The sequence below is a fragment of the Pseudorasbora parva genome, chromosome 20, assembly GCF_024679245.1.
Source record: "Pseudorasbora parva isolate DD20220531a chromosome 20, ASM2467924v1, whole genome shotgun sequence".
In the NCBI taxonomy this organism is placed as follows: Eukaryota; Metazoa; Chordata; class Actinopteri; order Cypriniformes; family Gobionidae; genus Pseudorasbora; species Pseudorasbora parva.
Window position 1 is genome coordinate 7,458,349 of NC_090191.1, and position 16,402 is coordinate 7,474,750.

Genomic DNA, 16,402 nt, shown 5'->3' on the forward strand with positions numbered 1-16,402 from the left:
CCACTTGGGGAGGAGCCCGCTAGAATAATTTAGAGCACCGTTTCCATGGTAACGCAAGGTCCGATTTCAAATCAGTTTGCACAGGATGAATCTTGAGTTCGTAAGCTTTCGAATGATATATAGTTTGTCAACATTAGATCAGGACAAATATAGGATATATTGTTTTAAACATGCAGTGGCAAATGGGCCCACCGGTGGGCCAGTGACACTTAAGGGGTTAATAAATAAACTGCAGCTCGAGTACTTACTAGAACCAGGGCCCAGTTTTTCAAAAGTAATCCACTGGGATTTTGGATAATGGATTGGATCAAATCTTGAAAATGTGTTTTTCAAAAGAAAAAACGGATTACATAATCGAATTAGATCACGTAATCCAATCTTGGTTTTGATCCTTAGAATATTTATTAGTGATGCATGCAATGATAACAGTATATCTATACTTAATACTTGTTATAAATATCCTCAATGTACAGTGTTTGTGATGTAGGTCTCAGATGAGCAGACTGCTGGAAGAGGATGGGGTGGGGTTTTTCCTTGTTTGTAGTTTTTTTAAAAATGTGTTTTAATTTTAAATAAAAATAAATTTATGTTCACCCCACACTGGCTATTCTACTTGTTGCTCTTTTCATATCTATAGTTCTACATTGTGATTTCCTATCCTGTTTGAGCACTGGTTATCCAGATTTGGCGATCCTGAAAAGTTCCTATCCGGATCAGATTGATCCAATCCGATGTTGCTTTAAAAAAAACTGGCTCCAAAAGTAAAATGGATTACGTGATCAAGATTTACTAAATCCGGATAAATTTTATCTGGATTAAACCTTTTGAAAAACTGGGCCCAGGAAGTATGATCATGATCATATTATACACATGATCATCCTAAATAGTGACATCTACGCTAATGTTAGTCTCTCTGTTTATCCAAGGTTTAGCGCAGTCAGCCAGATTGAAGCCACCTCCAGATCAGATAGTGGCCCTGCGCCCAGACATGACCAGGGCATTTCTGGAGTGTCTGCAGAGACCGTGTCAATTAGTGTCTCCTCTGAAATCGCCTCACTGACGCATAATCCTTAATAAACCTGTCTCTTGCCCAACTAAGCCTGGTTTCTCCTAATGTCTATTTTTCTCCATCATGCCCTGATGGAGTTTTGGTTCCTTGCCACTGTCGCCTTTGGCTTGGCTTGCTCAGTTGGGGACACTAATAAGGCCCCGTCCACAAGGAAACGCATTTAGCTGTATATGTATAATTTTGTAATTGTGTTTCGTCCACACAAATCCCGGGTCCCAAAGTGGATAAATCTGAAAACGCCAATCTTCCGTTTTCATGTGTACAGCGAATACGTATATTTTCTGAAACTGTGAGGTCATCACACTACGTCCATCACGGTGAAAGAGTTAAGGGATACAACTATGGGCACTAAGCATGCGCACAATATTGCGTCATTTTATTAACATATCTGCTTTATTGTAAAGGTATGTTTTGGGTTGGGATAGGTGTATGCATTAATAAAACATAGTTTTAGTACAATGTATTTATCAAGTAGCAAATGTATTTATTGTTATTTTATTGTGAGATTTTGCCTCACCTCCTACCACTGCTATACCCCTTCTAGCCACAACTCTTCCTCTCTGTTTTTAGTGCATTTCTGTGGCAGAATTACAGCACCACACACTGGCCTGGCATGCAAACTACATCGTTTTTAGTCTGTTTCGGTAATCTTGTGTGGACGCAGATATTTCTTGAAACGAGAAAAAAAAAAAGGATCGGATTGGGAAAGCTCTGGCTTCGTGTGGACAGCGCCTAAAATTTCGATCTAAGTTTTCAACTAAATATTAAAAAATGTATTTACTAAATTAACTGTATCAACTATATCACTGATAACATCACTTTCTCACCAGAGTGACTGTACAGCTGAATCAAATTTTGTTGTAATATTTTCCTGTTTAACACTGTGAAGCTGCTTTGAAAGAATCGTCATTGTAAAAGTTTTGTATAAAACAGTTGACTTCACTTGATAATTCTCGAAAAGGAAACTCTGCTCAGTCGCTGTGAACATCACTGCCCTTTCTTTTCCTTTAGTTGCAATGGTAAATTGAGGAATCCATGCACCACCATTAGGGCTTCTTAAGAATAGCGTACATTAACAATTATCTAGACTATTTGAACCTCGTTTAAATAAGAAATATCACATGATATTCATCTTACCGTTATGGAACCAATTTAAGTGCAGTTGATTAGTTCATTTCATTCAAGTCATGTGTTGGACCTAAATCTTTGCTTTTCTAAACTTAACAGAACTATATCTGCTCTATTTTTATCCGTGCAACATAACTTTATATTTCTGTTTATGTGTGTACATTTCTACACTCAAGTCCAAAACAAAGCCCAGCTTCAGTCACAAAAAGAAAGTCTAAATTAATTGATTAACAATACTCTTAAAATTAAAGAGACCTCACGTTTATTAACACCAGCTGGAGCATTTCTGCATTTCAAGATTACAACAAAGGTCTAACTCCTCCTTTCCGAGGATACAAACGCTGGCGGACTTTCCAAATAGCTGGAAACAAGTCATCCAGATCGATAGGTACCAGCCATGAATATCAGTCTTCCACAAGGACACACAATTAAAGAGGTCCTTTAAGTGGCCCAGTATCTTTTAGGCTATATTTACACCTGGTATTAAGATGCAATTTGGTCGATCCCATCAAATGTGAATGATGCTAAATATCTGTGTTAAATATTGCTTGTCACAACAGCTTGTCCACTTTCGAAACATGTCCAGAGGTAGTCAAAAATGTAATTTACCAAGTTGTTTTCATAGTGTAGCCACGTGTGATTGAATAGATTCAAACAGGGGAAATGTGCTAGTCAGATGGGATTTGAACTTCAAAGTTTAGCTTGAAGATGAAAAAATACACCAAGCGCAGTGTTCTCACCATTCCTGATTTCTAACACACCATGTTCAACGTGATCTTGCAGCTGTCAGAGCAGAAACTATAGCTGATGCTCTCCGTATGTTTTTCTGCCATCTCCTTTTGTATTCATATGCAAATTGTGTGAGCATATGCCATCCATTAGATTGAAAGATCTGAAAAGGCCTATACATTTACCTGCACATCGACCCTCCCTTTAAAGATATCAGGACAGAATTAGTCAAAAGTGAAAAAAAAATGAAAAAAAATACTCTGGGTGTAACATCTCAGTTACGCATGTAACCCTTGTCCCTGAAGGAGGGAATAGAAATGCCACTTCAGAGTACCGACAAATAGGAATCTCAGTCTACTTTGAGTGAAACTTAACGAGCCAATGCACATTGGCATACAATGATTGCACCAGGAGCTCATGTCACGCAGAGCGGGAATAAATGAGACAAGTGTTTGAATTAAATTAGCTTTCTGCTGAGGAGCCGAGAAGGTAGACTGGCACCCCAGCAGGGTACAGTGGACATGGCGACAGAGCGTGGCGCCTCCATTCCCTTCTTCGAAAGTTCCCATTGAGTCAGTCACTCTCGACACCACATCAGAGTACCAACGAGTAGGAATCCCTATCAAAGCACCATGGCATCTGCCCCTTCCAGGCAGTTTGTGCCTCCTGAGCTGCTGTTCCACATTACCCACTCAGTGACTTTTTGGATAACACTGGGAAAGTGTGCCCTTGTGGAAGGGAATGCTGCGGAATCCACATCGTACCGCAAAGGATTCAGCAGCAAATGGCCTGATGCCAGACACACCGGCAAGTCTGGCACCGAGGGTGATGGAGGACTTGACAGAGTTTGCTTCTGGAGCTCCCTGCACGCAGCTCTACAGACGTCTGACAACGAGGCCTCACGTGTCAACGCCCAGGAGGATGCAACACTTCTAGTAGAATGTGCTCACACCCTGAGCGGACAAGGCACACCTTGTGCAAGATGATGGCATCCACTATCCAGTAGGCCATCCTCTGCTTGGAGACAGACTTTCCCTTCTGCTGGCCTCCGTGACAGTCAAAAAGCTGATCTGAAGACTTTAAGCTTTGTGTTCCATCCACGTAGATCCACAAGGTTGGATCTACCTCCTCCAGGGGCAGCGCTTGCAGGTTCACCACCTGGTCCCCAAAGGGAGTGTTAGGAAACGTGGGCACAGTCAGGACAGCGTCTCAGTACAACGTGGGTGTCACACAGCCTGAACTATAGGCACGATTTGTCGACTCAAAATGCCTGCAGGTCCCCTACCCTCTTGATGGAGCCCAATGCAGCCAACAGCAAAGTCTTCACAGACAGAATCTTTAGCTCTACTGACCGGAAGGGCTTAAATCGGGCATTCTGAAGTGCTCTGAGCACCGGAGCAATATCCCAAGAGGCTATTGCAGGGAGGTTGAGGAAGATTTAAACATCTTGCCCCCCTGAGGAACCTGATGACCAGGTCGTGCTTACCCACCGACCTGCCTTCTACAAGATTGTTATAGGCAGAAATCGCAGCAACCTTAGGGTGGAGGGCGACAGCCTACGCTTCAACCCTTGTTGCAGGAAGGAAAGGAGAGAAAGTGAGAAGAACACCACTCAACGAACAGATTCAACTTGTAGATTGTGCTCCTGCCAAAGTGATGTTAACTACCTCTTGGGGTATAGTCATATACCAGTAAGAACCTCCGCGTCCCATCCAGGGGCCAGGTATAAAGCTTCTACAAGTCTGGACATGGGTGCCCCGTCTCTGAGTGAGGAGAGGGCAAGGAGGGGTTGTCACAAGGAGCATAAGTTCAAGTTCGGTTAGGCCAGTAGCGCCACCAACAGGACCTGCTTCTCCTCCTCCCTGACCTTGCACAGAGTCTGTGCAAGTAGGCTCACAGGGGGAAACGCATATTTGCGAAGGTCCCGGGGCCAGTTGTGCATGAGTGCATCCATGCCGAGTTTGCCCTCTGTCAGCGAATAAAACCACTGGCAGTGGGACATTTCTGGGGAAGCAAACAGGTCAACCTGTGCCACCCGAACTGTCTCCAGATCAGCTGGACCTCTCCCGGGAGCGCAGCTAGTCAGCCACACAATTGCGCACACCAGGGACATGAATGGCCCAAAACAACCTCAAACACTTCTGAGTCCAGAGGAGAAAATGGCGGGCAAGTTGCGACATGCGATGGGAGCGTAAACCACCTTCTCAGTTGTTGTACGCGACGACCACAGTATTGTCTGTGTGGACCAATGCATCTTTCCCCCGTACAGCCTTTTCAGGCAGCTCAGTGCAAGATGTACTGCTAGCAACTCGAGGCAGTTGATGTGCCAATACAGGTGCGGGCCTGTCCAAACCCCTGACACTGCATGCCTGTTGTACGTGGCACCCCAGCCCATGGCAGAGGCATCCATGGAAATCACAGAATGCCTAGACACCTGTTCCAAGGGTACTCCGGCCTGAAGGGGTCGGACCATGGACTAAAGGTCTGACAGCAGGCCGGTGTGATACTTACCCTGTGAGTGCCGTGTTGCCATGCCCATCTCGGGACCCGGCCATGAAGCCAATGGTGGAGCGGTCTTATATAAAGCAAGCCGAGTGGCGTTACTGCCGTTGAAGCCGTCATATGCCCCAGGAGCCTCTGAAAATGTTCCATGTTTTAAGGCAGTTGAGCATTGACTGTATGTGCTCCTCTGTGAGGCACGCAATACATTTGAATGAATCCAACTCCATACGGAGAAAAGAGATCCTCTGCATGGGGGCGAGTTTGCTCTTTTTCCAGTAGACACAAAGGCCCAACTGGCTGAGGTGTTTAAGAACCAGGTCCCTGTGTTTGCACAACTGATCCCTGGACTGTGCTAAAATGAGCCAGTCATCAAAGACAGTAGAAGATGCGGATGCGATTGCTCAATAGTCGCTCATGAGCACAAGGGCTAATTTGAAGCTAATTTGATGCAAACATCTGTCTCATTTTTACCTGCTGTGCGTGGCATGAGCACCTGGAACATTCATTGCATGGCAGTTTGCATTGGCTTGTTTAGTTTCACTCGAAGTAGACTGACTCTTGCGAGCGAGAGTACTGTTCATCAACACTCCAACGTGGTGTTGAGAGTGACTGACTGAATGGGAGCGAGGTATCCATCTCCCTTGACTACTGATGATACGATATTAATACCAGGTGTAAAGAGGTCCTTCAAAACTCATTCTGGTTTTCACATTCATAACTTTTCTTCCTTTGCTGTGAACGTCACAGAAGCAGCTCCATAAGAACCTTATGTAAAAACGCAGCATGAATGAAGCTATGACAACCACAGTCCCAGATAACATCTCATTTGAGTCGGTTTCAGGGCTCTCATGTGTATGTAAATATTTCTTGAGACAAGGGGGAAAAAGTTTGTGTAGGGAAAGCTCTGGCTTCATGTGGATGTGGCCTAAGAAATTAAAACTACAGGAAAAATGTGACAATAGCAAAGACGATGGTCAGGTGTGGATGTACACAATAAGAAATCAAATTTAAAAAAAGAGAGAATGGGCAAAACATTTTTATGGTTTAATTTCCAAGTCTACATGTTTTCTCTGCAGTGAATCTTCATGTGGCACTTAAGGTTATCTTTAAATCTGAAACCTTTTCCACACTGATCACATATGAATGGGCTCACTCCCGTGTGAATTATCATGTGGCGCTTAAGGTTATCTTTAAATCTGAAACCCTTTCCACACTGTTCACATATGAATGGCTTCTCTCCAGAGTGAATTCTCATGTGATTATTAAGAGTCAATTTATGTCTGAAACTCTTTCCACACTGAGCACATGTAAATGGCTTTTCTCCAGTATGAATTCTCATGTGTCCCCTAAGGCTTACTTTATTAATTAAACTTTTTCCACATAGTTGGCAGGTGAAAGAGCTCTCTCCAGTGTGAATTCTCATGTGACTGTCAAGCATTACTTTGTGTCTGAAACTCATTCCACACTGTTGGCAGGTGTGAGGCTTCTCTCCGGTGTGAATTCGCCTGTGGACTTCAAGGTTTCCTTTTTCAGTGAAACTTTTTCCACACTGTTGGCATGTGTAAGGCTTCTCTCCAGTATGAACTCTCCTGTGGGTCATGAAGTTTCCTTTATCAGTGAAACTCTTTCCACACTGTTGGCAGGTGTAAGGCTTCTCTCCAGTGTGAATTCTCATGTGTTTTTTAAGGCTTACACCTGGAGCGAAACTCTTTCCACACTGTTGGCAAGTAAAAGAGCTCTCTCCATTGTGAATTCTCATGTGGTCTTTAAGGTGTCCTTTACGTCTGAAACTCTTTCCACACAGTTGGCAAGTGTAAGGCTTTTCTCCTGTGTGAGTTGTCATGTGCCTGTGCAGGTTTCCTTTACGTGTGAAACTCGTTCCACACTGTTGGCAGATGTAAGGCTGCTCTCCAGTGTGAACTCTCATGTGGACTATAAGGTTTCTTTTATCAGTGAAACTTTTTCCACACTGTTGGCAGGTGAAAGGCTTCTCTCCAGTGTGAATTCTCATGTGTCTTTTAAGACTTACACCTGGAGCGAAACTCTTTCCACACTGTTGGCAGGTGGAAGGCCTCTCTCCAGTGTGAATTTTCACGTGATATTTAAGGTGTCCTTTACTTTTAAAACTCTTTCCACACTGTTGGCAGGTGAAATAACTTATAGGACCTGTCTTTTGAGCTCTTTTTTGTGAGGAAGTCTTTTTAGCCTGAGTCGATCTTTCTCCAGTCATGAAGTCATGATGTTTATCATAATAGTCTCTCTCTTCTTCCCTTTCATTAAGTTCATGACTTGCCTCTTTCAATGCCAGCAGATCTAGGGGCAAAAACATACATAAACAATTTAGACATCAATACCAGGGTATAGGCTAGTAGGACATATAACCTATCCTATCCTAGGGATCAATGGTGGGCAGCTTTGGTCCTGGAGTGCCACTGTCTTGCAGAGTTTTAATGAAAGACGCCTGCCTTTAATTTTTCGAGCAGTCCTGAAGACTTGGGGTTAAATTTCGGGATCGGGTTGAATTTTGCAGGTGTTTAATCAAGGATGAGCAGTTTGACCAACAATCATGTTTGTTTGTTTTTTGTGCAAGATTTTGGCAATTTCGTGGTATATCACAGTTTTTATGTATTTAGAAATTGAAAAAATAATAATAATATTTATTGTAGTTAATAATAATAATACTAATAATATGCATTACTGTGCATTTTATGTAATAATTTCAAGGTAGACAGAGCTTTTACTTTTTTAACAAACGGTATATTTTTATGTATTTATTTACTTATTAATCGAAGCACACTCTAACATACAATAGTAATATATATGTTTGTGCATGTTATACCAAACCTTTATTTTGATGGGTTGTTGTGGAGACCTTTGATTTCTTGTGTATATGAAACGCCAAATGTTGACAGTTTTATCAATTGAAACAGTGAAATGTTCCTTAAATGGCTGTGACACTACAGATGAACTTCATGTGCCCTTGTATAGTGAGAAAGCAGATACTGAACAGAATGTTTAGTAGTAGACGAAACTGCGGTGCTCATTCACAGACACGGCAGAACAAACCGAATTCAGATTTTCTGTACATCTGATTTATTGTACGGTCACAATTTAGATCTATTCATCCAACAATTCTATGACCTTCCACTTTATAGAGTAAGCTTCATTTGTGACCAGATTCTGTAATTCATCATTGAAAAATCATATGGCTATAAGTGGTATTTGCAGTATTAAAAGATTTAGTTTTAGGAGTTATTTATTGTTGTGTTATACCGGTAAATGTATAACCGTTAGTGTAAGAAAATATGCAGTTAATAGAGGACTGCTGTCTATACACCGAGATCGCTCTTCATGGCCACAGAATAGATACAGCGGCTATTTCAGCTACGCACCGGTATGGCAGTTCATATCGGTTGCAAAATCTAAACGATGAATTGGTTTCGCCCATCACAATGATGGAGCTAAAGAATTAATTCAATGAATTGAAAATTTTACTATTAATGTAGTAATAGAAGATGTTTGCGATCGGAATGATAAAAGTAACACACAAAAGTAGTAGCTATGCACCAGCAGGGTTGGCGATCACACTACACATGCAGAAGTGAAACGTGCCACCTCTACATGTGGCCAAGGGTATGGCATGATAATGGTAATGTATGATCACTAGTCAAATTAACCAGACATGAACCAGTCAAAAGGCCCGCTTTAGAAAGTCCTGTCTTTTCCTCGTTTCCTGCCATTGAAGAGATTTTCTATAATTTATGACACAATGCTTTCCCGCCATTAACGGATATTTCTGCAGTCTATGTTTTCACTGGTATACGGGAACGCTATGATACATCTTCAGAATCAGTACAGAACCTCTGGATCAAAACACAGGAGAAGAAGCAGAAACAAGTGATATAAGCTTTGATCAAGTACATGCAAACTAACACAATCATCAAATATTATTCAGCAAAGCTGTTTAACGTAACTGAATGAAATGTTGAGTCCATCAAGCGGTATAATAAATATTAGGGATGTCCCCAACTAAGGATTTAGACATTTGAATCAGAATTGACGAATCTTTCTATGGTCGACTGATAGTCAAATCATCTGTGTGTGTGAATGGGTTGGGAGGGGCACGACACTTGTCAGCAGAAGGGTAAAACTATTTTTATTTTCCTTTACACACTGTACACAGCAACAACTTTTAATAAAGTGACCAAAACTGCCTGCCAACTGACAATGGCTTTTTTTTTATTAGTTTAAATAAAAGGAGAAAACGGTTTATGAATGTTTATCCACCATATTACCTAACATGTTAAAGCCGCGATCGAAATACAGAACACCACACAATATATAAAAACATTTTGATGAATAAACCTAAAAAAATACCTGCCTAGAGAGGAAAAGACCACTGAGTGGGTTTACATGCACGTTATTAAGCCAATTGTACCTAGGGGGGGGGGGGGGGGGGGGGGGGGGAAGACGTGAAGGACACCGGACGCAAAACTCAGCGCCGTGCCTCAGGTATCTCACACCGCACAGGCACATTATGCGCAAGCTCAGTTTTGAATTGACTGACAGAAGAACTGCATGATGAGTATCTTGTAGCAAAGGATTAAATCAGTATGTACATTGACGATTTGAGAGAAATATAATATAGATTTAATACCTTGAAATGGAGCTCTGTGGTGCGGCAAGATTTTAAACAACTTCCTGAGTGTCTGCCACTGGTGTAGTTCCTAGACATATCGGTCTAGAAAATCACTTTTCATTTTCCATCGGACTTAGAACACAATGTAACTATACATGTCACAAGATGTAAATAAGAACATGCTGGCATTATTTTATCACTTATTGAGCAGTAGGCTAGATGGAGCCGTTTACTTCCAGTCTTTGTGCTTAGCTAGGCTAGTGATCGGACAGAGTTATGGCACGCACTGAGATGAGAATGGTATGTATGGACTTATTTAACTCTGGGGGATACGGTGAATAAGCTAAAGTGTGAACAGCGCAGGAAGCGCTGGCCTAATCAGAACTCGTTACGTATTTTTGAAGGAGGGACTTCATATAACAAGGAAATCATCAGGCCGTTTTTAGGACAGAGGAAACACCGGTATACAGTTAAGTAAATTGTGTGAAAAATACTGTGGTTTTTTTACACGCGAAACATGAACTCATGTTATATTGCACACTGTAAACACAATCAAAGCTTCGAAAACACCCGAAGAATGGGACCTTTAAAATCACACGAATGTGTCACTCAGCACAAAATTACCTGAACCCTTAAGAAAATGAGTGGCTGAACTAAAGAGAAGATCTTGAATTCTTCAAAAGAAATAACAATGATTTATTTTTTACAGGCTTCTTTATTCATAAAAAATAGATTTTTTTTTTCAAACTCAAACTTTGTACTAAAGAATGAACTCTATGACGTCTGCATTTACATCTGCCAGATGTTTTAGTGTTTGCTCATCTGCATTGTCTCTTAGACATCTTCAGCCAGATGTTAGACATTAAAAAAAGTTGAGGATATTAATGAATGAGAATGTGTGTTAACCCCTTGCTTGTCACCCGTCCATTTAGCAAATTGAGTTTAGACATACTCATAGTAAAAAGACAGCTACTCACAAGTTATTCTGAATATACACATAACCAATATATATTTAGAAAGCCAACACTTGAGAGTTTACAGCTGAATACTCAGAAAGTTATAAATATAGATATATAGGCTAAAACAAAAATAAAAAATATTTAAAATATTTCTCTTTATGTATAAAAATATTATGTGAATATAGTATTAAGTGAAGCCACAAGTGTGGTCATGCTTATTTAAAACCTGAGGCTGTTTTGTCCAAAACTATTAATTTTAAGACCATGTTTGGATTTTTTTATAGATGCTTTTATCAAATAAGTTTGTTGGCCTTTTGCAGTCTTTTGTATAATGTCTAGCAAGGAGAACAGCTCAATTAATGCTTCAATGTGCTCACTCGACGATCGTTTCACACTTTTGTATGAGATTGAAATGTATGAGACGTAATCCTCATTATTCTTTTGTTATGAATCTTTTGTTTTTTTAACAGCCATTATTCAAATCCATTATAACATATATGCCTGCCTAAATGGCCCATTAACAACGCAGAATTTCATTTAGTAGTCAACATTATCTAGTAGTCAACATTATCAGATTTAAGTGAGATAATATATAACAAGAGTCTATAGTATATATCATTATAAATTATAGATTATAGTATAATCTATAACCAGGGAATACCCCCATTTTCAGAAATAATAAATTCCCTGAATGAATGTCTCTAAAATTCCCTATAAATAATTCTATGATAAAAAGAAGGCTTCAAACAGGTCGGTATCTGAGTAGATCGGCAGATCCTGCTTCCTGTGATCAGCGATCGGCTCCAAAAACCTGATCGGAGCACCCTTATCATTTAGGAAGAATAGCATTGGCATACAGTAAATTGAATTATTTAATTTTTTGGATCTGATGTAGTTGGTTTCTTAACTACATCAGATGTTCATAAAATTAACAGAAAAAAAACTTGCCATAGTTTTGTCCTTTGTGACAGTAGCCAGTTTTGGTGTAACAAATTTTACATATAGCTGAAAATTATTAAATGTAATCAGTGTTTTAGGAGGGTACATCCCATTAAGCTGATCTGATGTGTGTTGGTCTGCCTAACCCCTCTGTTTGGAATCATGTTATTTTACTCTGCTTTATTTGGGAAAGATGGCCTACAGTAGCCTTAACTTCTCTTTTTTTTTTTAAATAAACACTTGGTGGTTCTACAAGATCTTATTTCTACAGAAGAGCCTATTTCTACAGTTTTTTATTTAGTTTCATTTCTACAAATGGTGGAAACTCTGCAAGATTATAGATAAAAGATTCCCATTCCCCTGCCATTCTGTGATCGGCAATCGGTAGATCATGATCTCAGTGATCGGTAATCGGCCCCAAAAATGCTGATCGGAACATCTCTACTTATAAATATTATCATCATCATTATTTTACCAGTGATCTTCCTCCTGTTTTAAAGTGTGCACAGACAGTCATGTATTTTGTTTTGAAAACCACTGCACAACAATGGACTTTAATATAGAGATGAATGAAAATATTGAATATACTATTAGATATTACATATTTTAAGTAATGAGTTTTAAAAGGAAGGAAAATTTTTATGGTAGATTGAGGTCTACATGCCATTTATAGTGCCACCTGTGGTCCACAGTAAACTGTAATTAGCTCCTCATTAAGACTGAACCATAACATCATATTTGGTCAGTCTAATCTTAAGCCTAAGTGATGTTAAATGTCACAGATCTTGAGTTTTTATTTGAACGGCGTGTTTGTGGCCAGTTCTCCTTTGGCCGACGAACAAACATTGTATGATTATAATTCTGACAACATTACAGTTCAGAAGTCATATTGGATAAATAGATATTTGTAAGACGGATTTATCAAGGATGTCTTTTTGATGGATTGAGGTGGTGACCTTTGAGGTGCTCTTTGAGTGACCATAGACCTGCATTATGTGAGGCACAGACAAGAACGGTTGGACCTAAAATAATCAAAATTAGGGGTGTAACGATTCGTTTAACAATGATTCGATTTGTATCACGATTTGAGGTTGTCGATACGATTTAAGGATATTGGTTCATTTAGAACGATATGATCCGAAACGATTCAGTAACTTTTTAGCCAAAAATGTAAATCAGTGTGAGTTTTATTTCAGCCGAATCGAATCGTTGTTAAAACAAATCGTTACTTGTTAAATGCTAAATCGTTAAATGCTTTCTGTATTTCATATAGCTACTTCACTCACCAACTTTACTTTTACTTCATCCATTGCTACTCCTGCAACGCTCGCTCCATCTGGGCTACGAGAGGCATCAACAAGTTTCAATGTCGCAGTGGTGGTGACGTGATGGGTCAAATGGCATATCGTTGGTGTGTATGTGTACTGGTAATTTGGACATAGAAATTGTAATAGCCTACAATATGTTCGATGGGGGCAGAAGTAGGCGGGAACCGGCGAACATTTAAAAGACTTTAACCAAATAAAACGAAAGTAACGTGGGCAGCCCCTCATGGACATCTGCCAAGCGCACACAATAAAACGTAAACACAACTCAACGTCAAATCCAGGTCTGGTGATCTCCAGGTCTGGCATTTTCCCCTAATCTTATTAAATATAAGCTATGCTTCAGGTTTTATATTATATTCTTAAATTTGATCTATACATTAAATTTAAATAAGACACTATCAAATTAAATTATGTACCCAGAAAAATTACTACTGCATTAAATGATGTTATGAGATTTGTATTTTTGAATAAACAAAATAAATGTTGAAAAATATAGGAAACTAAACCACCAGTATAGGTGAGTCTTAATGAGTGAGTCATTGAGTCATTAATTCAAACGATTCATTCAAACGACTGATTCCTTTAAGAATGAGACAATCGTTTACGAACAGGTTATTGAATCTTTGATTCAACCACTGAATCATTCCTAACACGCGAGATGTGTTATGGCTCTGCTTTTTGGAACTTTGTTGCTTGGAATCTTTGTTTGGAACTATTTTCGCAGCTGAAATAGAACAAAAAGACTCAATATTGCATCTAAAATGTAAGTGAAAATGTCACTGATTTCCTATGACAGCTCCATAAACAATCATTAACATTAGTTAACCGTGATGGTATTCAGGGAAACAGCACATTTGGTTGTGTGAAGTTGTTTAACTGTATCATATGTTATAAAGATAAAACGTAACATTTTTAATGTTTACCGCAATTACTATGTGTGAGTGGCGGTTTTTTGATTTCTCCTCAAGATGCGCGAGCGTCAAAAGCACGTTGTTACCGTCAGTTCATTACATTAGCATTATCCACTATCAGTCACTTACACTAAATTAATTCTTTGCATCCTGCAAAGTTAGCTGCTGGGCTATATTGTCCACTCCTTTAGTTTTATGAGCTGCAGGAATGCAGCGTGCTCCTTAACATGGTGTTTCTGGATTAAATTGGTAGTATTATTGCCGACAGATGAACTAGTTGGCGTGGCAAGCATAAAATCTCTCTACACATCCGACTCTCTGGCTCGCTCCATGTTGCTTCGTGCACGCGACACACGTGAAGCTGACGAATGACGTAGTTCTGCTGCGATTAAAAAAACAAAACAAAAAAAACACCTGGATCGGCCCGTGGATCTGTTCATTTTTCCGATCCCGACAAAGTCAGTATCGCGGCCGATATCCGATCCTAATATCGGATCGGTACACCCCTAATTAGTGTGATAAGGTCTGAATGTTTTGCGGGATTGCACATTATTCTACTTAACTAATCCCAGCAGATTTCGCACTCGCATCTGAAGTGCACGCACACATACTGCAATAAAGCCACCTACGACATACAAGTGCAAACATTTGCTTCTTTTTCCAGCTTATTATTAGTCAAATACACTCAATAAAAATTCTCAGTGCACATCTTGAAGAGTATTAACATAAATAGTTGTAAACAGTTCAGGAAGAATGAGTACAAGGAACAGTCTTTAGGATCCATGCGTATATGCAGCATTTTTTCCCCTTGTGGTATCAAAAATAACATTGAATATCGATGTGACATGTTTTGACTCCACCTCTCAAAGAATCGGAATTGAAAAGAACCAAATCGAAAGTAAGAATCCGAATCGTTCAAATCAAAATGATGCCCAACCCTACCAGGGTGCGGTTATCGCTATTGCTTGAACACTTTTTTTCACTAGGGAAACTAGTACCATTCGAATAGGGCCATTGTATTGTCTCAAGATGATCGTGAATGTTTTATTTCTAAGACACGTGTATAAAAAGAGACTTAAATGTTTTGATTGAACTATGTCCTGATCCTGGCTTAATCTAAGCCCTGTCTGTGAAAATAGGCCTATTAGAAACTGTGCTAATCACACAATAATACATTTATGATTAAGTGGCCTTTATGATAATAAAAATTTCCCCTCACTTCTTAGCGCTAGTTAGTGGCACCAGTACTATTATTCTCAAATATTAGTCTGGAACCCGAAATTATGACTAATTTATTGCTTGATTTAACATTTATCTGCCATTTATGTTCAGGTTTATCTGCCATTTATGTTAAAATGTTTAGAGCAATTCGATATTGTTCAATGTTACACAAAATAATTGTTTTGTTTGGGCTACTTCAGTATTAAATCACTGTATAATAGGGATGAAACGACTGAGTTCAGCTTTGAGAATGAAACCAACCTGTTTGTTCCTCAGTTTCTTCATGTTTCAAACTGAACGTTTCTTCAATCTTCACGTCTTGACTCTCCTCTTTTAAAAACATCATATTTACGTCTTCAGTCTCCTCTTTAATGAACGCCATCTTTATAATAGTGTGTCATGTGGGTCTCAGTCGCTTCACCGGGAGTTTTTCTGTTTGTCCTGTTTAAGATGAGAATTAACAGAAAAACTCTCTATCATCTCTAGTTCAGTCACTGGTAAGAGCGTCAGCATGAGAGTAATGCCGCTTTCACGTGCTATCGGAAATGTAATAATTCCCACTTCTAAAGTCGCGATTATAGATCTAATTTCATTCAAATTGTGAAATGTGAGGGGTTCATGTGCAATTTTTACCTAAGAAACTCGTATAATTCCGAGAGCACGTGAATGCAGCATTACTGGACAATTACCTGATTAGAAGAAAATAAAAACCACGAATACAACTAATTCATAAACGGATGCAAATTATACAGACACAAAGCACTAATAATCAGGATGGGGGGAAAACCCCTGAATCATTTGTTATGAATCAATCGGTTCAATTGACTCGGAGTCGAAAGCTTCGGTTCTCACGTCACTCGCCAGAGAATGAATTAATAGTTTGAACTGATTCACGATAAAGAGCGAAATGAGATGCTCGATCCTTCTGTTACTTACTCATGGGTTTATTCTGTTACTTTACTCACACAGCGCGGATA

General features: G+C 39.6%; 1 protein-coding gene across 1 annotated transcript; it reads right to left on the minus strand.

Moving 5' to 3' along the window:
• Positions 1–223: 223 nt before the first annotated feature.
• LOC137049273 (oocyte zinc finger protein XlCOF6-like) lies at positions 224–16,189 on the minus strand. The gene is made up of 2 exons (XM_067427772.1): positions 15,687–16,189; positions 224–7,741 (listed from the first exon to the last, which is right to left on the minus strand). The coding sequence occupies exons 1-2, from the start codon at positions 15,805–15,807 to the stop codon at positions 6,486–6,488; spliced, it is 1,377 nt and encodes a 458-aa protein (XP_067283873.1). The 5' UTR covers positions 15,808–16,189; the 3' UTR covers positions 224–6,485.
• Between the last annotated feature and the right edge of the window lie 213 nt (positions 16,190–16,402).